This window comes from Stegodyphus dumicola, chromosome 3 (genome assembly GCF_044657685.1).
Source record: "Stegodyphus dumicola isolate Sdum_Otavi_A_Nest chromosome 3, ASM4465768v1".
NCBI lineage: Eukaryota > Metazoa > Arthropoda > Arachnida > Araneae > Eresidae > Stegodyphus > Stegodyphus dumicola.
In genome coordinates this window covers 24046110-24072554 of record NC_140770.1, presented here as the reverse complement: position 1 = coordinate 24072554, position 26445 = coordinate 24046110, and the positions used below count along the sequence as shown (strand labels likewise).

General features: G+C 34.3%; 1 protein-coding gene across 1 annotated transcript in view; it reads right to left on the bottom strand.

The window, feature by feature from the left end:
• Positions 1-26445, bottom strand: part of LOC118203860 (membrane metallo-endopeptidase-like 1) — a 95254-nt gene that overhangs the window by 45069 nt on the left and 23740 nt on the right. The window contains exons 7-10 of the mRNA XM_085812329.1: positions 21023-21202; positions 19207-19293; positions 14546-14667; positions 6911-7106 (exon numbers count right to left, since the gene is read on the bottom strand). Of these exons, the coding sequence (XP_085668455.1) occupies positions 6911-7106; positions 14546-14667; positions 19207-19293; positions 21023-21202 (585 nt within the window). The remainder of the gene's footprint in view (positions 1-6910; positions 7107-14545; positions 14668-19206; positions 19294-21022; positions 21203-26445) is intronic.

Genomic DNA, 26445 nt, shown 5'->3' with positions numbered 1-26445 from the left:
AACGACAGAACATGAAGACCGAGCAATTGTCAGAGCGGCACTCACAGCCCCGGATGCATCATTATCCTCGATTGTACACTGCTCAGAAAAAAAAATGGGACAGTGCTATATCTCCGGTTCTACTGGGCCGATTGACAAAATTCAAACTGCGTTTTTCATGTCTCGAAAGCACGACTTAGGATATATATTAGATTTATATATAGCACTATTAAATAACTAAGTAAGAAAACTTACTAAACATAATTCTAAGTTTTCTGCAATTACTCAACAATGTATATATGCTTGTTGATTTGTTGTGTGATTTATTTCTCTAAATATACTTTTCATGCTAATGTTATACTAATATATTGTTTTTTTCCACAAATATATTAAGTTATAAGCAACTGCATACCTTGCTTTTAACTGTATTCGTATGGAAATGATTACGTAAATATTATCATGTCCACATTTCATCACTGTGTATTCTTCTGCCATATAGGTCTTTGTAATAGTTTATACAATTTGTGTCTTTATACTATCATACCTGTGCAAATGTATAAACATCCTGTTTTTTCCACACATACAAATAATGTAATGCGTGGAACTTATTTCTCTCAACATTTTGCCTGTCCTCTTTCCCTGCTATACTTTTAAAAAATAATTGTCGAAACCTTTAAAAACCTGTCGAAACCTTTCCTTGTTTATAGATGCACTTACACACTTAGACAAAAAAAAAAAAAAAAAAAAAAAAAAAAAAAAAAAAATCGTGCACCATGACGCACCGAGAAGATATAAAGCAAACTGAACACAAATTGATATGCATACAGGTTTCGACGGGAAATGCAAAATTTTACATTTTGGCTGCCAATGAATGAACGATTGTCACTACAGCGCATCTGATCTGCTCAACTGGCTGGATATTTAAGAGAAGAAATTAGGATTCCAGGTCATAAATTCTTTACGACTTTCATTCCTTGTACTCTTGTAGACAGTAACTATGCCTCGCATACAGGTGCGCGCGAATGATATGCGCATATGTCAGAATTTGAGAGAGGTCGTGTAGTTAGACTCAAAGAAGCCGGTTGGTTTTATCGGCAAATAGCTCGACATTTGAGCAGGAGCCATGCCACTATTAGACGATGTTGGCAGGAATGGGTGAACCATGGCCGCACACAGCGTCAAGAAGGAAGTGGTAGGCCTAGAGAAACGACAGAACATGAAGACCGAGCAATTGTCAGAGCGGCACTCACAGCCCCGGATGCATCATTATCCTCGATTGTACACTGCTCAGAAAAAAAAATGGGACAGTGCTATATCTCCGGTTCTACTGAGCCGATTGACAAAATTCAAACTGCGTTTTTCATGTCTCGAAAGCACGACTTAGGATATATATTAGATTTATATATAGCACTATTCTAACATAGGTATTTTGACACAAAATCGGACTTTTTCTGAAATAACATATCTATATTTTTACACATTTCGATTCTACGACTCAAGTTATGCCAGAATACCAGGTTTTGTAAAAATCGTACGAGTAGTTTTTAAAATATTGACTCTCAAAATTTTAGCTCCTCAATGTTAATTGAATTTGGTAAATATTTATTAACATCTCTTTTTTTATTAAACTTTTATTATTTTTCCTTTCATATTTCGAAATTTAGGTTCATTCCAAATAAAATTTACCCATTTTTTTCTGTTTTATTTTTACAATTTCTATTCTTAAATAATTTTTATAAATTTTTCGAAAAAAAGTTTTAATTATAACCTATAAAATTTTTACCATCATCTTAAAGTAGGTGTATTTTTAAGCATATCTGCAAAAAATTAGACTTTTTTATTCAAAATTTTCTAAGATATACACGAATTTACATATTTTCGCGTTTTGAAATTTGCCATCTTTTTTTTGAGCGATAATAACGCCAAATGTGGTTTATGGAATTTTTGTTACAGTGAATTACCACAGCAATTTTTAACCTTAAATTTCAAGGAGAAATAATTATATGAAATATTTTCCCTCAATGATGCGTAATAAATATTAATTAATACTATATGAAAAGCTATTTTTTTAAAAATTACAGATGATATTATTCAAATGTTTAACTATTTTTTTTTTTTAAATTTCTCTTTTTCCTTTTTAAAAAAAAAAAAAAATAAGAGTAAATTTTTGTAAGGGTAAAATTTTGTAAGGGTAACATACAACCCTCTAGAGACTGATTTAAAGGAAGTTCAATGGTTATGTAGAAATGATCTGTAGCTAATTAATGGCTGGATAAGTCAGCAGGTTCTGTGGACAAGTAAGAATAATTATATAAACGACACCCAACATTCTGGATTCAATTAACAACGAGGATACGATATTTATTAAACGAATTTAAGAAGTTTTAAAACATAAAAAATCAACTAGTTTTTATCCTAAAATGTATTTTTGCGCGTAGCGTATTTTCATTATATCTTTAAAATTCTAATTTAGAATGTAATTGTCAAGAACTGAATCCTAATCATCAGTAATATAATAAGTAATTATTACGGTTTTTAATAAGTCCTTCTTCTGCAAATATTTCAAAAAACTTTCTGTTTGAATGAAAATATTTCTCTATGCAAATATTTTAAATTTTACATTAATCAAGATTGCACACGATATTATTTATTTACACTTCAATTCTTACCGTCAGCTCTAGTAGAAGTTACAAATCAATTATATTTAATTAAGGATTGGATTGGATTGTTTAATTATGGCAAAGCACACGAGGGTTATCTGCCTAAAAGGAGGGATTCCTTCGTGGAGGACTTTCTAAGGGAAACTGGCTCGTATACACGTTACACATGGGGAAAACCACGAAAACGTCCAAGCAGCCAGCCCGTTCGTGGGATTCGAACCTCAGACCGAACTACCAGTGTTCAGCGTCTTTACCGCTCGGCCGCTGGTAGGCTATTTAATTAATTAATGACCATCTAAGTTTAGAAACAGCGTATCGTAACAGCAATTCAATTATTGGCGGCGTATCTTTCATGTTACTCCCGATTGGCAATCTACATGATTTTTAATGAGTATTCGGGCTAGTAACTTCACTTGGAAATCGCGCTTAAACTAAGTTAGTGGTTATTTGAACATAGAAAGAACATGGGAGCTATTTGATTAAGATGCTTTCATAGAGAACCTTTGTAAAGAGAACCTAGAAAACTATGAAAACCAACCATGCAGCCTGGGTTAGACTTCGCAACAAACAATTAGTATTTAAAAATCTTCAAATGCTAGGCAACTGGTGAGGCTCCAATTAAATCTCCAATTTAATATTTTATTTGTAAATATTTAAAATATAGTTGTATTCTTAGACACAAAAAGCAGAATTTAAGTTTTGTTAACTCGTTAGTAAACTACCAAGCCGTAGTGTAAATGAATATTCAATTTCTTTTGCAATAATTGTATTCACTTAATATCCTTGGAATATGAGCTAAATAAGGAACGTTCTCGGAAGATTAAAGAAGTGTTTAAATCCAGTGATATTACGTTTGTCTTACAAGCTCAGGATCAAAACGATTCTGCAATTGCCCGAGCAGTTGACTTGTAAATGGCTGTGAATTAAGCAGATGACTTTTAATCTTACTTTTTCAGTCAGAAAACGTATTCCAAATGTTTTGTATTGCATGACAATGCATGTTTTCATTATTCAATAACCAGTCGGAGAACCGCTTGTGTTCCGAAAATAAGCATGTATATTGAATCGTCCCGCATGTTCTTCAAATTTGTCTTCTTGTGACTTTTTTTCTTTCCCAAAAACTAAAGTTGCCTCTCAAAGGAAAGTTTTTTGACATTGAAGAGACAAAAGGAGTATGACATCTACTTTTAGAGGCATGTCAAAAACAAATTTCTACAAGCCTTCTCTTCCATTACATGTTGTGCAGTCAGACAAATGTTGCATCAGCGTAAATTCTATAATCTATTTTTATTACACTCTGATTACTTTATTAACATACAGTGAATATATACTAAAACTTTTACTTCAGCTTAAGTAATTCGGAATTGTTGTCGGAACTAGGACGTAGAAGATAAGTCAAATTAAATATTTCGGTAACCCAATAAATTCAAAGTCGAAGTTTCAATATTTGATTTTCGGAGGGAGGGGAAATTTTTTCAGTTTTGGTCCATTATCCTAAGTATATTTGCTTCGATTCTTTATTTTTCCATAAAAGCGAAAAATTTACGCATGATATACATATAACGCATAGCTTCAAATTAAAATTTAATAATATACAGAGAGGTTAATTATGACCTAAGTTCCACATTGAAACGGTCATAAAAGGAAAACTACTGGATCAAGTGTTATCAAGCTTAGTAATCGTGTAAAAGAGGTCATAGGAATTTATTTTCCGGGAAAAAAGGAAGTTCGAAACCAGGGGGGAAATGGCGCTGTATGCAATATTGTTAAACGAAACATGGGTCGGAATCTAACTTAACCTTTTGTTACACGGGTTTCATATGTTTCCCATAAGAAACTTTGAAGTAAGCAAATTACCATTTAAAGGCGTTAAATTCTATAAAATGTCGAATGCGCCATCCGTGTAAGTGAGAAATTCGTCCGTGAAAACCACGAATTAGAGATTAGAAAATGTGAGATCGCAAATCACTCGCACAAGTGCGTACAGTCTGGAAATCGTTTTCTAACAGATCGCTAATTTGTAATTTTTGAAGCCTGAATTAAAATTTAGTATTTGTATTTTTTTTTTTTTTTAATTTAAAACGTTTTAATCTTATGATATTTGATTCTTGCGATTTCAAAAATAAAATATTTGACTAAAATAGAATAACATTTTAAGAAACCAAATGTGGAATAAAATTGTGTAAAGCAATGGGCACAATGATAAAACTGTTTAAAGCAGTGTATGCAAGTCATCCTAAGTTAAAATGTCGGTTATACATCTCTCTTATTTATATATATCTCTTCTGAACAGAACATTGAAAGGCGTGTTAACTGTGCTTTACTGTATTTTCTCTTTTAATATATGCAGATTTCAAACGCATCGTAGTCTGGGTTGCAAACTATTCTTCCGAAAGAAACGCAATTCAAATAAATAAAATCAAATTCTGGAAAATTTATATTAATAAATATATTTAAAATGCTCAGTTCGAAGGAATAAATAGAAAATTTTAAAACAATTATCTGAAGAGACAACGCAACACAAACAATTGAAATAAAAGTATAAAAATTTAAAAATTACCTAAAATAATAACTGTGACAAATATATATATATAAAGAAAACTATTTGAAAAAAAAATAAACCCTGCATCTTTATTTACGCAGTTCGAATAGGTAAATAGAAATTTTTAAATCAGTTATTCGAAAAAACCATGCAACTTAAACAATTAAAAGGAAATTCGAAAAAGAAAAAATTACTTAAAATAATAACATTATAATTAAAAATATAATATAAAGAATATTATTTGGAAAAAAGGAACGATGGTGACTTTTTTCCCTCTGACGGGAAAGGAAACTAGGTTGCCATATATTAAGAAGTTCGCCAAGTGAACTCTTCTTGGCTCAAACTGAAAAAAAGTGCCAACATAAATTTGTGAATTTCTCCGTAAATTTCGCTCCAAATTTTACAAAATTTAATATTTAGGCGTAATTCGAGTTATAGAATCGAAATATGTAAAAAAATTGGTATGTTATTTCAGAAAAAGTCCGATTTTGTGTCAAAATGTTAGATATTTCTATGTTAGATAAGTTCTATATATAAATCTAATATATATCCTAAGTCGCGCTTTCGGGACATGAGATACGCAGTTTGAATTTTGTCAATCGGCCCAGTAGAACGGGAGATATAGCACTGTCCCATTTTTTTTTTTTTTTTTTTTTTTTTTTTTTTTTTTGAGCAGTGTACATCACTTCTACCGGTTTTGCTCCCATTCGTATAACTCCTTCTTAGTGCGTCGTTTTTTTTTTTTTTTTTTTTCTGTCTAAGATTGTATTTGGTTTACGTCCCAAGGACAGACCTGGCGGATATGGCACGAAGTGTAAAGTTACCAAACAGTTCCGATAATCGGGTTTTGGGACGAAAATCTAACTAAATCCAGTGAATTTTTGCCCCCATTATCGGTATAAAAGACAAAAACTCATTGTTTCAATGCAAATAAGCCTTCTTCTATTCCCAGAGGTTTCTAGCTTTTGCTGATTTTAACTTTAGAGCAAGATGTGAAAGGATTAGCATTCACCTGACACACACAGCTTTTCGAGCCGTCCGAAATTGTATTGTGGTTCATATGAAGTTACATTTGATAAAATTCAACTCTATTAAGTCTCATCAAAACATAAAGCAAACAGCGGTAAGTGTAAGAATGCATGAACTTCCAAACCATGTTCGGGTTTGCAATCCTTTTCTCGGTGTGTTCACAACTTTCATCTGATTTTCGTTGTTTGGTAAAAACCCTAACTTCATCCGGTGATTATTGGAACAATGTCTAAATAATTATATTATTTTTCGGAAATCTGACAGCCGTTTCTTCATTATTTGGTAACTACAAAATTGTAAGTTTTTAAAACGTCACCATTGATTAATAAAAACGAAAATCGAGAAATAAATCATTTTATGAGTAAAAGAAATTAGATATGATCAACATAAATGAAAAATATAGAAATAGTTCAGTTTATGTATAGGAAAAATCATATATGGAAAGTTTATGTAGAGAAAAGGAAAATCGAGAGGCACATAATTGAGAAACATAGTTCCTGATATATATAGAATAGCCTTCGCACGGTATGAAGTTAAAATTTTTACTTTGCTTCGGATGTTTGGACTCTCGTTAATGGAAAATTGTCCATTATTAGTTAACAACAGGTATTGACTTTTCAAACAAAGTAAATAACGAAGACATATGAAAAGCTTCAAATGATTTTAATGTATTCTTTGGAGTAGACACTTTTTCACTCACGTCATCTTTGGTTTCCTTTTTGAAGTAATGTTCCATGAAATAAGAACTCATGTTAAATTGCTCTTCCTTCATAAGGGAATGGAGACATCGTTTCCAAAGAGGATCTACATAGCTCCTTCGTGACCTATGTTTCGGAATCTTCCAGTTCTCTGACAATTCTTGAACTATCTTCCACATCATGTAATTGGCTACCACCCTGAAAATAAAAGTAATAGTTACTGAATTAATGAATAGATTATACCCTTATTAGGTAGGTTGGTTGCTTGTTAACGGAGGACGGGGACGCCTGATGTCTAACAGAGGTGAACAGTCTTGTGTCCCGCGCCCTCCACTAACCACTTATTAGTGGGTGTTACGAAATGTACAGGCACGGTAGGGTATCTTCCCCGCAAAGCAGTTTTAGGGTTGCCATAAAATGGCAAGGGAAGGCGAGGTTGCCACATTCGGCGAGAAATTGCATCATTTGGCGACAAAATTGGCGATAAGCCATAGACGGAGAACCTTCCGTCCAGGATGAAACATCTCACGGGATGAAAGGAGAATAACGAAAACATGAAGAAGAAAAGAAAGTTTACCCCAGAATGTTCTCGAGCACAAGCCAAAAGCTATATAAACCCTGCTGGTACACGGAGAGTTAGTGTCGAGGAGTTAGTAAGTCCGTGCGGAGTCAATCGAGTTGACAATCGGTGAGTGAGTGCTGAGTTGGTCGTCGAGAGCACCGAAAGAGTCTCTTAACCTTTTGAGGCCGGGGCTTTGGTAGCAGTAAAAGCTACCAAAGGACGGGTAATCTTGAACCGAATGCTTTCCCCCCTTTAAGAAATTAATCACCTCCTATTTGCAACAAAGACTTGTGTGTAGTTTAATGAATTCTCAGAGGGGTGCTTCTATGTCGCTAAAGGAAGACCTTTGAAAGAGATGTAGTTATAACACCAGGGACGTCAAATTTGACATTTTACCCAACTTTTCAGCCTGATAAATGGGGGAAAAAGACATGGCCACTAAAGTGGACAACCCCGTCTTTCAAAGAGAGGACTCTATGGCCACTATAATGGCCATGCCGTCTTCAAAGGGTTAATGTATCGCGAGTTAGTGCATCGTCGAGTTTATTCTGAGAGAGTGTTGAGCTCCGGGAACGACTGGACCGAGGAGTCGGGAGCTGTACTCTAGTTGGAATATAAATATGATGTGGTATGTGATAATGGAATGTGTGATCTATAAAGGAATATAAAATTATAGTAACTTGCCCCCAAAGGATGGCAATTCAAATAATTTAAATTAAGTAATATTTATTATATCTTGACTTCATTAAAGTTTGAATCAATACCAGCATAAATTTAGTAAATATCGCCAGACAGAAGATTAGCAACTGTGATCGTACAGCGGCCGAAAGAAACAGTCCTACCATTTTGAATCCTAACTTTTCGTACGAGAAATGTTTAATATTCCTAGATCTCAGTTCATCATCGTTCAGCAAAGTTTCATGATAAAAAAGTCACATTTTATAACGGAGGAAATTGAGTTGACTGGTTATTGCAATATATTTTTGAAAAAACACAAGGCAAATATTCATATCATCAGTAAATGGAGCACGTGCACATGAAGTCCTTTCGAGGATTTTTAAATTGTAGAACATCGTTAATTTACGGCAGAAGTCAGCATCTATATAATTTTAGTTGAATCTTCAGTACCAATTCCTTTGCTAGGAGGAATACATTGCTCTATATACAATATGGAGATGGCAGTCAAAAAAAAAAGGGGGGAACGAAAAAGAACAAAATGTCACACACGCGTCATCCGGGGTGAGGACAGCCAGATGACCGTCCTACACCTTCGGAGCCCAGCAGCAGAAGGAAGAGAAACCGGTTGTAGCCGTCAATTTCGCTCTGTCATTGAGCGGTCGCAGTGCACAGACTTGATGTTGAATAAATGTGCAGGCTTGCCTGCACACTAGTCTATCGTCGAGTGCATCGCGAGTTGTAACGTGATGAGTCTTGAGATTATGTGGAGTTCCGAGAACAACCGAGAAGAGTCGGGAGTTGTACTCTGGTGCTTTACAATGAAGCTGCCTCCACCGTTATAGCCTGATCGCTTGAAGGCTAGAAAATGTATGTAGCCGCGAATGATATTATTAAGGTTCAAAGAAATATCGCACTTCGATGCGTTTTTGTTAAAAATGTGATACGAACTAAATACTGCTACTTTAGCCATTGCGTCCATGCTAATCTAAAAATGCGTTTTGTGTACAGAAATAAAGATTTCTTTATGTAAAATTCTGTTGTACCTAAACAACTGGTGGAATAACATATCATGCTTGCCTTGTAACCTCAAAAGACCTAAAACCGTAAATGTAAACAAAAAATAGAACGAAATCTTGCGTTAATAAATACAGTTGAAATTTCAAATAATAATATAAACATATAATGCAGTACAAAAGAATTTGTAAGATCTGTTTAAACATTTCACGAAAAAGGAAGTTACTGCATACCCTTTTACTAAATACGTAGTAAAAGTACACTTCGTACCTTAGTATTTTGCATTTTATTACACTGAGCATATAGTTATTACGATTATGAATTATTTTATTGATCATATTTGATTTCGTAAGAAGATTTCGAAGACATCATTAAGAATGCAGAATGCATACAATAATACAGAGGCTGTTCGAAGATCTTTTCAGACGATTTTTCATTTTATTTAAAGAACTTTTTTACCAAACATTTTTGGGTTTTTAATGTTCTATTTGATAACTCTTATTCTTCACTACCTTTCTACAGTGTAATTTATAAGATAACAAAGCCTTCTATAGTATCGGGAGAGTACATTAAACCATTCCTCTTGAATAAGTTTACGAAGTCTAAGAAGGGTTTAGTTCGACATTTTGATGGTACCTTTTTTAAAGTCAAAAATCACAAAACTCGTTGGGTGATACATCAGGCGATTTAATAAGGATATGAAAGAAGGGTTATTACATTGACACCCGTTTTTTGTTCCATTTTGTACAGGTGGATTTTCACGTGTATCTGCTTGCTTTGTCTTGATGCAGTTCTACTGACTGTTGGTAAAGAAAAATATTTCATATTTGAAAACTGGGTATAAAACATGTTCCTGATAGTACGTGTAGTCAATTCTAACATTTTTCTCCACTTTTACTTCTTTGTACGAAGTACACTAATGTCCATAAATTAAGGATAATTCGGAGTCACGCGGAAATCGAACTCTAAAATAAATGTTTCACCTGTAAAATCACTACACACATCTTCAAGAATCATATGCAAATTTCAGGAAGTAACCAGATGACACCGATGGTACGTCACAATGACAAAAGTGTAAGAGAGAGATATATAAGGAATACAGGCAAAGAAGTAAAATTGTTCGCAGGCGCTTTATAAGCATTTCAGTGCAATAACCGAATAGTTATGACACAAAGGACGCATTTGGATGATTTTTTACGTGGTAGAATTATCGGCAGTCTGGAATGTGAGTGTACCCAACTGGAAGTATCAGATGAACTTGGAATTGCCCAGAGTGTCATCTCCAGGCTTGGGCAACGATTCCAAGATGATGGTAATGTGAGTAGACGTTATAGCACAGGTCGCCCCAGAGTCACGATGCCGAATGAGGACCGGTATTTCGCAGTTGCCAAAAGAAACAGGCGCAGCACAGCCTCAGACCTGTCTCGTCAGCTCTCTTCAGCCACTGGTACGACAATTTCAAGGCAGACCGTGTACAGACGCTTAGGGCAGATTGGTCTATATGCTCGCAGACCTGTCAGATGCGTTCCACTTACTGCAACTCACTGTCGCCTGCGATTAGCCTGGAGTAGAGAGCATGCATTGTGGACAACGCAACAGTGGGCTTGTGTGATGTTTTCCGACGAGTCCAGGTTCAGCTTGCAGTCTGATTCTCGCCGGACGTCCATATGGAGAACCCCAGGTACTCGTTACCACTAAGAAAACATCATTGAACGACACCGTTACGGTGGTGCAGGAGTGCTGGTTTGGGGTGGAATTATTCTGGGTTCCAGAACTGATCTGCATGTTCAAATTGGAACCATGACGAGCCAAATCTATCGGGACGTCATTGTGGAACAACATGTACGTTTGTTTCGCGGCGCCATGGGCGCACAATTTGTGTTTATGGATGACAACGACCGTCCTCACCGTGCAAACATCGTAAGCGGATGCCTTCAATCGGAGGATATCACCCGTATGGACTGGCCAGCACTCTCACCGGACTTGAATCCAGTAGAGGACGTGTGGGACATGCTTGGCCGACGAGTTGCGGCCCGTCAACCTCCTCCTACATGTCTACCGGAACTTCGGAGAGCATTGCTTTTTGAGTGGTGTAATATCCCCTAAACGATCTCTGGATAGAGGTGGACGTGATGCATATGTCAGTTAACTTTTTGGTAAAGGGATGGTGCACACGTCCCCCGTTACCTACAACTATAACTAAGATCAGATCGATAATTTGATACTCAGCATGCCTAGGCGTTGTACGGGCTGTATTGCATCGTCTGGGAGACATACAATGTATTAACAATCATACCAACCATGTAATATTGGTTTTTTGTAAATAGTTTGTTTTTGTAAAATGCTGCAGGGAGAAAAATCGCTAAATGTTTTAATAATATCAAACATATAGCATCTTTTTTTGCTCTTTACCTTTTAATAAATAAGCTTTAGAAATAAGCCAAATTTGTTTTGCTTCTAACTCTTCCTTTGCCTGATTTTGCATTATCCTTAATTTATGGACATGAGTGTAAAAAGGAAGTATTGTAATCGCGCAAATTTTCAGGCAGCATATTTCAACGAAAATATCCATTTTGACCGCTATCGAATGCAATTTAACGATGTTTTTGCGTGACATCTGTACGTAAGGACAGAATGAAAGATTCTATTCCTCCAAAAAATTATAAAACTGCTATAAATCGAATTCGGAAGAGAATTTTTCGTGGTGTCTGTACGTACGTAAATATGTATCTGGCATATCTCAAAAACGAGTAGCATCAGAACTTTAAAATTTTGTATGTAGGACTTCTATAACATGTAGATGTGCACCTCGTATTTTGGTTGCAATCAGCTGCATCAGACGTATATAAATAAATATATGTATATATATATATATATATATATATATATATATATATTCACTCTGTTACCCAGCTCAGTGATCTCAGTTTCGTTACTTTATATGTTTGCAAATTGTTCATTTTTGCTTTAAAAATGATTGAATTATGTTGTTCTTATTTTCCGGTTAAAGTTTTTATCATTTGAATTAATTGAATGAGAAATACTGAATCTTCTATGAAAAACTGTTTTTTTTCTTTTGTTTGCTTAATTTCGTTTATACATCGTTCTAGATTTATTATAGTGTTTGAAAAAAACATGTGGGAACGATTAGGTAATTCTTCAAATGATATAAATTTTGTGCATTCTGAGTTATAATATGACCGATTAAAGACAACGATATAATAATTAACAAACCTTTAGATATTGCTAATAAATTTGCTGGTACCTTTAAAAAGCAATTTACCGTCAATCAATTCTACAACACAAATAATTCGCTCATCTGCAGTCATGTAACCAACTTTCTCTCCGCCCACCAAAATAAAAGAAACTATCCTACCTCACCTAATGAAATTAAATCTTTAAATACTAAATTAAATCCTAATAAAGCAGCATATTTCGACAGCATCACTAATAAAGCACTCATGGAACTTCCCAGAAGAGGAATTGTGCAAATCACAAATATCTTTAATGCCTGCTTAAGAATAAACCTTGTTCCTGGCAACTGGAAATACGCCGTTATTATTTTTATCTGAAGAAGCCTGGGAAGAACGGTTCTGAAACTCCATATGATCGAATTACTCTCAGTTTTAGGAATTAGGTAGGTAATTCTTTAAATGATATAAATTTTGTGCATTCTGAGTTATAATATGAACGAAATATAACGCTGTTAAATGAATCTAGCTCTAGAGTGTCGCTATGGTAAGCAAATAGAGTGAATTTTAAAGAGTACATTTATTCTATTGTGGTTTATGCGCTATCAACGAAGTAGATTTAATTCAATCCAATAAGTTTAAATGAAATGCAAGAAAATATGTGTATAATTGAATATTCAGTACAAGGAAGTCATGTGGTGTACACATCAGAATTTGTATTTTAAATTTGCCGTTATATGAGAAACAAGCAACAATCATAAATTCCTTTGAAAATTTTTAGACTCTTTGAACTACGTTTTAATATTTTTTTCTCCTCTTTGATCAAATTAAATGCATTTTTTATTGCAGTCATTTAAATGCACCTAAGATTCATTTATTGTGATATCAATTTGCCATTTTTATCATAACAATGTTTCTTATAAAGCAAATATTCCCATTATATTTTTCTCCTTTTTTAATTTTCGAATAATTCCTCCTCTGTTTATAGTTGATTGTTTTTGTCCTTTGATTTGGCTGAGGTTCTGTAGGGTTTTCCTTATTTTCCATAACAAATTTATTTTAGTTGATATCTTTATCTGAACTTCTCAACTTTCCCTCACATTCTCTTACCAGGATGTAAACTTAAAGTGGAGTGAGGTGCGTGTTTAAACGGGTGAATCTCTGCGTTTATTTATGAGCATGTTTATGCTAGCCAGCGCACGTTACGTTGTTGTTTCGCTGTTACGCTAGTAAACCTCTTGGCCATATCGGAAATGTCATCCCGCCTGTTAGGTTTTTGTGAGTCCACATGTTAGGCGTAACTTACGGTTATCCAGAATTACTTATTTTAGATTTTGACTTGAATTATATTCTACGTTTTTAGTTTCACCCCAAGTTTGACGGTGCCTAACGAACGAAGACAGTGCCTTTCTGTTAACTATCTTGAATTAATAAAGGGCTATTTTCACCCTTCTTCTGTGTGGTAGTTATTCACGCCTGTGCGAGAATTCGCCAGGTTAATTTGTAGGATCTAATCTATTTATGTGTAAAAACAGAGTACGACCCTATAGTTCTTTCTCTATTAAAGATCTTAACCATTGCAACATTTGAAACAGTCCGTTTTTTTCCTTGGATATGTTTTTGGAACAAATTTTCCATTTGAAACCAAACTGTGGTATTTTTTCCTTTCTTGTTGACAATATTACCTATCGTAGCTTTAGATATCAGAAACCCATGGCTTTCACATTGTTTTTTAATAATTAAATAATACGATACTTTCTGCGTAAAGAGCACAAACAGATCCTTCTATCCATTGCATCTTTTAAAGCTCCATTTTGCATGGAAACAAAATTGTCAACTAGCAGACGATAATAACTAGCAGAGATAGTCGTAGGCTTTATTTATCACAATTTACATAGTTTTTAACAGAACTGGATCAAATAACGTCTGCCTTATAGAATTAAATTTAAATTAAGATATTATTTTTAATATTCATCCCAATAAAATTACAAAATTTGTTTCCTTGCCTTCGAGAATGAAAATGAAAAATTAATATAAATTTGATTATCATCGAGTTTTAGATTGCAGTGATTTTTTTTAACTTTTAGCTTCACTCTCTCTTTTTAATTAAGTAGTTTACTTCTTTCATTATATATAAATAATATTTTAGCAACTAGTTACGAAAGTGGAAACTCTTATGCAATTAGTCTTACCTCGTGTTTGTCTTTGTGATGAGTTCGGCAAAATTGATAATGAAATTCTTATCCATAACAACTAACGTTTTATTTTTAATTTGGCCATTCAGCATTCTGTTGAAATACTTAATCCAGTTAATCTGCAAGAAAGTAAAACTGAAAATTTTCATATATATACCAAAATGCACAGGTTGTTTACATATTTTTAGAATAATTTCGATAAAGTGCGAAAGAAAAAGCAAATGTTTCCGATTACAAATTACTGAAAAACAGATTATTTGAAATAAGAATTATCCTCTGATACTTTTAAATTCATTCATGCTTCCAAATGACAGATGTAAACAAGCTGTGAATTGAAGAATTGTTTTTTGCGCTTATAAATATTTCTATTCGATAATTCAGAAACGTTATGAAATGCATGGTATTAAAAATCTAAGTGCAAAATAAGCAGGATTACTAATTGAAAATGGAAAAACCGTCGATAAATACTTTCACATGGAAAAAAAGACTCCAAAAAATCTTTTGTAACAAGAGAAAATCTTCTGAAGCAGTTCAATTACAAATTCTTTTAACTACATCTGTAGCAACAATAAATAAACAATAAACCAAGATTTATAACTTAAAAAAGCTAAAAACATAATTTTCAGAAGCTTTTGCTTAAGCATACGGCTGTATGCAGAACACTTGGGTATAACCCCTTTGGAAATTATACTACTGGCCATTGCAACACTATGAAGGAAAGCAAATGCAAAAAAAGGTACTTATTGTGCATAAATCCTATGGCATGAAGACAAAATTTTCAACTTTGTAAGCAATCTGTTTACAGAAGTGCAAAGTTTACGACTTTGTAAGCACTCTGAGTTTAGAGAAGTGCAAAATTAGTAGAAACAGCTGCCAACCCTGACAGCTAAAACGGCCTTTACTTGGTGCGTGCTCGGAACATGCCCATTCCCTGACTAATGCTCCGTAATGTGGTCGTACGATTTCGCAGGGCTGACCTCACAATATCTGCTGTTCTCTCTGGCGTTAGTCATGGAGGAACGTTGAGATCCTGCATGCCGTTCAGTATGACCTTCAGCAATCAATTGATTCCATATTCGCATGACAGTGGTTGGATGTCGACCAGTGCGACCGGCGATGTCACGGAACGATAATCTACACTTTCGATAGGCAACTATCCTACCTGTATCGCATTTCGAAACTTGATGGTAAGCATTTCCCCTTCTTATTTGAGGCATAACACGATATTCTGTGCAAACTCCAGCTTTGCAAAGGACTTTCCGAATGCAAAATCCACTACATAACTTTTCTTTTATGCAATGCTTCAGATGTCGTTTCTCGGCCAGCAGTGTACTTAGTTAGAGATAAATGGAAATACGTTGTAGCCCTTGATGAGGCGTGGATTTACCTAGGTAACTGCAATAAAGAAAGGTTTATTTAATATTGAAAACGAAGGAAAAAAATGCACAAAACTGGTTCCATCAAAGCTAAGAACGTTTCAGTCACAGCTTTATTATTGTCTCAGGATTCTTTTACGATGGGAAACGACATTATGGATAGTGGGAAAAAATGTTAAAAGCAACTCAACGTGCTATCAACAGAAAGTTTTACGTCCAGTATTCGTGGAAGAAATTCCATTTTTTTATATCAATAACTTTCAAAGTGTGAAACGTCATGGATATAAAGCAACAAGTCGTACTTCGAAATGAAAAACTGCAGTCCTTGAAAACATTAAATCATATTGGTATTCCATGGATCTTTTTCAACATAGTCTTGCGAAGTCACCTGATATTTCTCGTGTGGTCTTTTGAAAGGAGCTCTTTCTATGCTCAAACCTACCTCGATTGAATAATTCTGGAAAGTAGTGGAAGTGACTGGAAATTAATAGCCCTGGAAATTTTAGCGGAAGACTTTCTTTCATGGAAATCACGCGATGCAGCATTTTAGTTCAGAAAAATCTCTGCCAGATTGAACATTTAAAAACTATTCTTTACGCGTCTTTTTTCCTAACAGCTGGCCATTTTACCAATCAAGCACTCGTAAGCACTCGTTGAGAATATAAACTGATAGGTCATTTAGTTGCCTCATTACTCAAAACGATGAAATCAGTTTGAATATTTTGAAAGCACCAGACCACCTCAAAACACTGGGGTACAACACAGAAACCCAACTAACTGAAACACAAGAGAAAGAGAAGTTCCATTCCAATTTTCATGAAGAACAGCCGGCGGCCGGAGAGGAGAAACCCAAATCTGTTTATTTACTGCTAGCCTCTCAAGACGACGTTGAACTAGGCAATATTTTAAATGCTTCCTTGTAGCAAAGACACTAACCGCCCACTCGGTATAATAGTTAGTGAAGCTGACTGTCGTAGAGGTGGACCCATGTTCAAAACTCGGAGAAAGCATGGATGTTTCTAAGCACATATTATCTGTGCGGCAAGAATATACTCAAATGCTAAAGGTTGGCGGGAGTGGAAGAGTGGCTGGAGATCCTTGGATCGGCTACTTCCGGGTGTTCTCTCTCAATATTGGGGTGAAATTGCGCAGTTAGTGAGGCTGGACTTCCAATGATGAAATGCTGGATCCCCGCTCACTTCTACCTATATTTGTCCCAAAGACGCTATAAACAACTATGTTTTCATTCGGGCTTAAAATTCAGGAGCAAGTCTTTGGTACTAGTTTATTTAACACCATGCTAACAGGGCGTCAAGGTATGAATTGGAAACATATATTTTCTCTAATAATTTAGACTTCAGCCGAGTCCTATCACTTACTGGTGGCAGTTGATTTAACTAGTGCGGCTTTAGGTACCGTATTTATTTGCATTATTTCCCCTAGCTTTTTAGCAAAGGATTCTGAAATACTTTTATGTATTTACCTAATTTTTACCTTCCTCAAAGAGTTCAGAAAGCAAACTCTTTAAGTTTAAGTTAGATTCGTCCACGCAAAGCTTCGTTTCACCTTACTAATTGATTTGCTCATGGTTTGCGGTGCATGAGTTCTGATTGATGTAGCAATAACAGTGAAGATCTCGTAATGCTCCAGATCGTTCTGAAGATTATTGCAAGTCGGAAGATAGACTGAAGAATGATATCAGCGACTTGCAGGCTATTTCAGGCAGCACTAGGTGATTTGAGACCTAGGTAGTAGCAGTGGATAACACAAAGAACGACGCAAAATGCTACATAGAAGAAAGCTTAAATTAAGATATATTAATAGATATTTTGGTGTTAATGCTATTACATATTCTTATTACATAAGTTCCTTTTAAATATATAATTGTGTGATAGTTACCGGTAATTTATCCATGAATACTATTAATTTGTCCTGTTCTTACTGCGACAGCATCTTTCGGAAATTATGTTAGTCGCATAATTTTCTTCGCTCGATTTTCATATCATAAAATTAATAACAACAAGGGAGATTATGCAAATAAATATGCTACATCAAAGTTATAAGTTTCCCCGCCTTATTCACTTAACAGATTTTTTCCGGCTCCCTTCAACTAGCTCAGTACTTTCTAGCTTCAACTAGCTCAGTACTGTTCTTTCAACGTTGAAGCTGTAGCTTCCCAGTTAGAAAGAGAAAAAGTGTATTTTCAGTCCTTCCACATAGATTCTCCAAAGATGACATCCTCAAAGCTCGCATGGCATCCACGAGATACCTAAAAGCATCCATTCCGGGGTTGCTGGTATTCCTCTAACTTGCACAATTACAGGGCTTAAAGTAAACTTTGTATAATCTCCCGGCATATTCGGCTATGGACATTAATTGTTCATTGTCACTGTACGGTTCCAAAGTACTGCAAAGGTTTTAATCCAGTACTGTCATTCTTAAACGCGAAGTCAGATTGATTATTTATTGCCTCATCTTAATGTACAGTAAATGCACAATGAAGTCAAATAAAATCATAGCTAGATGAAGATTTAGGATACATTTTTTTTTTATTTTTCGTCAGCTACTAACTAGGTATACAAACTATCCAATGGCAAGAAAGTAAAAGGTGGTACACTTGGAAATAAAGTTGAACAAGGTAGCCCAAACAAATTAAAGTATTAATTACAAAATTACACGAGCCAGCCTAAATAAGCTTTACTTCAGCTCTCTACGTTTTCATAAAGTAATTACGATTGGAGAAACTAAAGCTAATTAAGCACTTCAGTTGCAGAGAAACGAGCTAGAGTGATAGATCAGTAATAGATGCAAAAGCTTTCACTCGAAATCAAGAATTCTGCGCATTTATCTTGGCAAGATTTAATGGAAATAAAAGTGAAACAAAAGGCAAAAAACGACAACAAATTAATTAATGAAAAACCCTGCCATTTGCAAGAAATTATTGTTACATAGGATGATGAAATTATGATAACTAATAAAAGGACAATTTTAAAAACCTTCCTGATTTAGAATACAGTTTATAAACAGATCTATTAAAATTTCACATACATTGGTTAAAACCTTATTCAGTACATGAAAGACAAATATGACCACAAAGGCAAAACAATCGTTAAGCCATTTTTACTTGACAATCAAACAAACCACTGTAAGAAACACAGGCAAAAAATATATAAATTCCCATTTGTAAACATAAATTTATATTTTGAAACAGAGTTTCAGTAGTTGCCTAAGGATATCTAATTATTTTGTTTTAATAAATGTGTTCGTAGAAGAATAATTTACCTGAGGTACCTCATCCATGAGCTCCTGAACTGTATAATTCTTACTTGCATTGCTAATGTCTTGTGTCTCTTGCTGTGGAGAAGAGAGCTATAGAAAGGATAATCATCATTTTTAAAAATGCTTAAGATATTACTTGGAAAACTATATTGTATGTGTAAAATAATACAAAAAGACATATGAACGAAGCGTTCTGTTTATTACTTACTTTTTCTTTCAATTTGGAACAAAAATTTTTTACTTAATGTAAATACCTACTATAAGAAATATCTTTATTTAAATTTCTCAGTGATCTACAAATTTACATATAACGGTAACTATTAAGTGTAAATTTCAGTGTGTTAAGTGTAAGAACATTTTAGTGTGTTCAGGGAGTGTTATGTGTTGCGCCCCCCATCCCATAATTCACAAGTTTAGACATTCCATCATGTTCCTAGCAACCCTATGAAGCTTTACTTACAGTCTCAAAGACTGAATAACTCATCCACTTGAAACTCTTGTAAGGCATTTGAGCTATTTATATGCACAATTTATTATTCACATCTTCTCAAAACGTGATCTGTATATTGATCATATTTTGCCGCATCTTAATACTACTGACTTTTCGATGTATGGTCCTTCCGGCAAAACACTGCTTTAACGTCTTCATGGTGGAATATTGTGCATGACGTTTCGTACCAGCTCACCAGCTTACTATGACCAAGAAAGACATTTATTCTTCTGTAACAATGCAATGACATTTTAGACAGAATCTTGATAGGTATTAGCATCACTATTAATAAAACAGGGATCGATTATTCGCAAACTTAACATAAAACACAAGCCACTAGATTTTTCAGGGTACATAAATAATTCGATAAACAAATGCACAGGTTCAGAGATTTATGCTGCAGATATTTCGCTTAAGACGCCACCATAGGTCATCTGTGAAAAATAGCTGATTTAAAATGGTAACAACCTTTTTCTCTTCCAGAAGAATTCTTTCCGCCCTCACAGGTTTATAAACTTCTCAACCATATCGGAAAATTACAGAAAACGAAGAACGCACTCAAGGCCAAATATGCACAGTATTGTATACTCTTTAACTCTCAGGTCCACTTTTAAATTAAACGTACTATTTATGCCTTAAACCTTCTTCCTTTTGTGCTGGATATTAGAAAAAGATAAATGCAGCTTTTGTTTCCCTAAGAAATATCAGGCATGATATTTATCGCTCTATCTCAGACAAAACGATTATTTGCTGCATATTTGTTAAGGTTTACTAAGGTTTGAGTATTAGACTAAATATAACCTTATAATATGAGTTATTCACTGTGTTCAGACTTCCTCATTCTCTTTTACAGAATACGTGTGAATGATAGCAGCAGAAAAATAAAATGCTGTCTTGTAACAAAATGCATAAATAAACTGTAACAAATCCGCAATGTTTGTATCCTCTCGCGAAAAGGTTTCAAGCAGGCCTTTCACATCTGATACTCATATTTTTTAAACTTCTATAGAGATTGAGACAAAACAAAATGAAGAAAGTAAGATTTTAAAAGAGATATCTGCGATTCGTTGAGTTCGCTTAATTCTACTATTGCAAGATTAAGTTACTGTTACGTATTTAAATCAAAAGAGAAATTTTCATATGAGCTTTAGAATTTACATCAACTGAAAAATTGTTGAACATATATGATTCCCATAAAAAAAGTTCTTGCTGTATGTAAAAACTTGAGTGGTTGTTTTAAATTTCGTATTAGCGTAACCTGATTCTCAGAAGTGAATATTAATATAGACTAGCAAAACAAACAAGCAATAAAACAAGTTAAGAACTTACTTCGGCAAATATGGTTTCAAAACTGACAACTTCTCGAAAATCATCCACTGTAGTGTCGATATTGCCATTCAACTGCTGAGCTACTTCCATCATGGATTCGAGCAAACTATCGATCGATGAATCATTTTGCTTATACGATAAATACGTATGATTCGATATTCCTGACAACACTGGGTCCATCTTGAAAATAAAATAAATTATGTTATTTGTTTCGCTTGGTTTGGTTAATTTGTGCGACGATTGATTGCTTTTAAGGTTTTTGCTTTTGTTAAAGAAGTACTAATAGAAAGTGGCTCGTATTCATATATCACATAATGCAAAACATGAAAATTATATGCAGCCATTTCGTTCATTAGAAACCGAAGCCAGACAAATTACGGGCATTCCACGATTTTATCTACACCAACATTGATGATCTCCATGTGATTTGGCTAAAAGTAAAAGTCTCATATTGTTCATTGGGAATAAGTAACTAACGTTACACATCATCAAACATTTCAAGATTTATATCAATACATCACATATTATAAAACCAAAAAGAAAAATATATTTTTATCCTTAAATGTTTCGTATGTTTATTTTTTAAACAATTCTAAATATATTTTGCCATTTGTTCCAAAATATTTCAAAGCTAGCAATTTTATTCACCATTGATTGAGTAAATGCCTTCAACATATACCGAACAACTTTACCCTTCCCGGATGACTCACAATTTGGTTACATATTTCTTCAGAAACTTACTGATTTGGAGAAAACCTATATCTTAGTTTCGTGTAAGTCACGCATACAGAAGCTGTTGTTCGATGATTATGACCGAAATTTCCTAAATTTCCTTTTCCACAGCTTATCTCGTGGTATAGTGACTGCAGTATTCTATAGAGGTTATTATCCCATTTTTGCTCAACATGTTCACCCATGCCTTAAGAGTTCTGATGCCGATTTCAGAGACAACAACGCAGGAGTTCATAGGTCAGGCATTGTCACTATTAGAACTGGAAATTATTAATTTATGTCACTAATCATTCCGTATTCGCATGGAATGATTAAGGACATAAATTCCATATAGTATCTACGGGATGTGCTTCGGAGAAGTATGTGTATTCTACCCAGCCCTCTTCGGAACTTTTAAGAAAACCTACTTAGAGAATTTTCACACATCTCCAAATCCCCATAGATGATTATATACATACATATATATATATATATATATATGGCATGTGGTTCTAGCAGAAGTTATAGCATTCCCTGCTTATGACTTCAAAATAATCAATTTTTCTCTTGCCTAAAAACTATGTTGTTGTTTATATCGAATATTTATTTATCTACTTATTATTAAATTTTTACATTTTCTTATGCTAACGTCTTTTATTAAAGCCTATGATTTGTGAAAGTTCAAATAAATACTTTTATTTTTAGCTATCATTTTCACTTTATTATATAACTTTGATAAACTATTAACATATAAATGATAATAACTATATTAATATATAAATTTAAGAGTGTATATTATAAAATATATCAGCATTTAAATTGAAACTCAAATTGCAATCGAAAACTTTTCTTTAAACTCTTAAAATGTAGCTCAAACTCATAATGCTTAAATCTCTAATTAACAGATGTGTACCCAAAGCAGCCACACCCGTCGGTTTGATTGGTTCTTCAAAGTGCACCCTCCTCGAACGAATTAGGAAACCAATAATATCAAACTAAGAATTACATTTAAATTATTAAAGTTACACTTGTCCGTCTTCAATAGGTTCTTAATTTTATAATAGTGGAGAATTTATCTTCAGAAATTTGCGACTAACTGTTATACTAATAATACGTAGTACATACACGTTAATATTGTTATGTCGCAAATTTCAATTATTAATATCTGTTTCAAGTTATTATTATTTTAATATTTTTATTTGTATTCATGTGTATTTTAATCTGGAAAAAAGTATTCTTAAGCTCTTAAGGTTTTATTTACTCATTATTCTTGAGTAGGAATTGTAACAAAGGCGAGAGACGGTTGCAAGGAAACACATCTGGTTTATTGGTTATAGCCTTTTTTTTCTACTAACAATGGAGGCAGTAGGGTCCTTTTAACTCATGGCATGTGAAACGGAAATTGTCTTCCTGTCGCTTTGTAAAGTTTGCAGTTTTGCGTACTTCAAGACAGTGGGGGTTAGGTAATTGGATGCTCGTAAAAGCTAGTTTCGCTTGTTAGTTGGGGGGGTCTATTTTTTTTTCTCACGTTGTGAGTGCAGATGTTTTCGGATTGCATTGTCAGATTTTCTGGTGTTTGATTCGTCATGAGTGTGTCATTTTCTCAATTTAGATAACATAAAATTCCGGGATTGATAAGATTTAATTTTATGATTTTTTGAAAGCCTATGAACTTACAGAGGCGGAGAAACCGAGATTTCCTGGGTGCTTGCACCAGGCTAGAGATCATTCTGATTCTGATTTTTGAGCGAAAAAAAAGAAAAAGGAGAAGCAGAAAGTTTTGCGGAGCTCCCCCTTTGCGGGGCGAGCGATTTGTACCAGCGGGCTGCGGTGATGGCTGAAGCGGAGTCTGATTTGAGTGAATTTTGAGCAGCCGCGAGGTGAAAAAAAAGGCGAACGAGGGGCGTTTTGCCCTGCTGCCGGCTTTGCCGTGCGGCCGGTTGCCGGGACAAGAGGACTTAGGTTGCGTTTTCCTTTGCTCTAGTGGATTCATTTTTTTTCTGCGGGATGTTTAAAAGTTTTGTGCGAGATGCAAGGAACATTTTCCTGCGTGATGTATGGAGAAATGTGTGCGAGCTGGAAAGAGCATTTTTACTGAGAGCTGATTGAGATGTATAGAGAAAAATCTACCAAGAAAATTTAGCACCGATTTTCTCTCTTCACCTGAATCGCCGGTTTATCTCCAAGAGTTTTTTCCGAAATATTCAGCATAAAATGTTGATTTACCGCTTCGATGATGCACGTGATTGTGCTAAAAACTGGAGTATATTCAGCTACCTGTTATTCAATTGAAATAAAGAGCCTTCTAAATTGGACTATTGGTTCCCACCTAATGGACAGATAAAGCGATTCCTGGCTGTTTGAAGAATTATTAGACTGTAATTTCCACTCGTGATTCTTAATAATTTTTAGACGCTTCAGAAAGGGTTGTCACAGAAAAATGGGCTTGGCTCATTTCCATGTGGATTGGACACTAAGGTTCCTGCTAATCAGGAAAAACTGTTTTCCATCTGTGAGTGAAATTTTTAAGTATATTTTCTCTCTCTCTCTTTCTTAGTTTTCCCGAATGCAGAACAGTTAACAATGATTTATCTACCTGTGTATCGTTATTACTTATAAAAATTAAATATTACAGTTAGTAAATGAGAAGTTATTTATAATTCCAAGTGATTACAAGTTTTTTAAATTGCCTCTCTACCGTTCTGAATCCTGAGGGACAACCAACTTGCATTCGCCTGATCCTGAGCACTTCAATGGTACCTCAGTTATGAAATTTATGGAACCTGATTACCAGTTTTTTAAATTGCCTCTCTACCGTTCTGAATCCTGATGAACAACCATCTTGCATTCGCCTGATCCTGTGCACTTCAATGGTACCTCAGTTGTGAAATTTATGGAACCAGATTACCAGTTTTAAATTGACTCTCTTCCGTTCTGAATCCTGATGGACAGTCAAGGGTATCCACTGGCCTGAATTAGCTGTTACATGTTTCTGCCAGGAGACCTCTGTCTTGGATCCTCAGTTGGGTGATACTAAATTTTTCTTGTTATTTCATTAAATTCAGAATTTTCTTAATCTTAAAATCTGCAAGATCTCGCGGAGTTGTTATGGGTGAGAGTGAGGTTAATTGTTAAAAGAAAAAGAAAGGGTTGCTCTTCCTATTAAATTTTAAAAAAAAATGAGTTAAGCATACAGTGAATTATTTTTGTTTGGAATTTCAACTTGGTTCTCAAGTCATCAACTCTTGAATCAATAGTACATTAAGCTTTGCCTATTTATTTAACCGGTGAGGATAAAAATATGAGTATTGGATCATACATTTCTTAGCACTTAATGAATTCTTTCTTTGTACATATCTAAGATACATATGAAAAGCTTTTATTTGATTCACCAAAACTGTGATTCGATTGAAATGCGTGAACTGCAGGCAGAAATGGCTAGATTCTTAAATTTTAGGCCAAATAACCAGAAGCAAAACAAGCATGTAGTGTCAGGTTTTTGGAGAATGAAACTTTAAAGAACAGTAGGATCAAGTCATTATGCTTTTATTCCTTCTACCTATGCAGACCTCAGCTAGTTTCTGTGTATCATTATGGTCATTCTGAGGTAACAAAATGAATTATTTCTAGTGTGGAATCAATGTCTTATATAGAGATAAAATATTAATTTCATCAGGATTCACTGTTTACAGTGTGGTCTCTATTTTGCATTTATCTGTAAAACAAAGGGTTTCTGAAGAAGAAACTGTCCCATAAATATTAAGCTGAATTCATCTGTAGACGCATATTAAACTCAATGTTCCCCATTTTGGCAATAGTTTTCTTTTTTGAGACTTAGTCTTCTTTAATATGACCTTTTTAACCTGAAGTCAGTAAGTTTTGCTTGTCTACCATAAATGTTTGTGCCTCTCAGACGATGTTTTGCTGGGAATATTGAATGCTGTCCAAGTTTAGAATCCATTACTTCTTCACATCTCCTATGGTTTTAGAGCTGAGGCAGAAGGTGCACCAATGAGACAGGCACCGGCAATCTGATCTTTTCGAAGATCATTCCGGACCCTCATTTCCTTTCTGTACTAAGATTTAGAAACCATGTATGAAATTTTATTTTAGGAATTTTGAGAAACTATGTAAAATGATCAAATAATAAACTTCTCCACTCACACTTTTGTTAAAAAAATTTAATAACGTTTGCACTTGCAATGACAATTTTTTTAACTCATAGTGTAGTAGGAACAACGGATTAATAACACACAATCACTTTGCTGTAATTGTAAGTAAATATTTGTGTTCAATAGATTAGATACGTTTAATGTTAAAATCATTAAACACATTTATACTTGAACGTGTTTGTTTCATTGCATTTCTTTGCGTTCATTTGATTTGAATAAAAGTTAGTATACCAAAAATTTAATTAAAACCCTCTGAGCAACCAAGGTTTCCTCTAAGAAAGCACAAATTTCCTAAAACTACTAGGAGAACAAATTATTTTTTTGATTTTAATGTAAAAACTCTCCTGGTATTTCATATCTTGATTTATTTTCTTTCGATATATTGCCTTAATTTCTTTGACATATTTTAATATGCACGTATATATACGTTCTTACAGATATCACAAAACATATTCTAGACCGTATATATACGGCCTTGCCGCTTAGAAGGTTAAATGCCAACCACAATTTACGTGTATTAAATTCTTCTATATAACACCT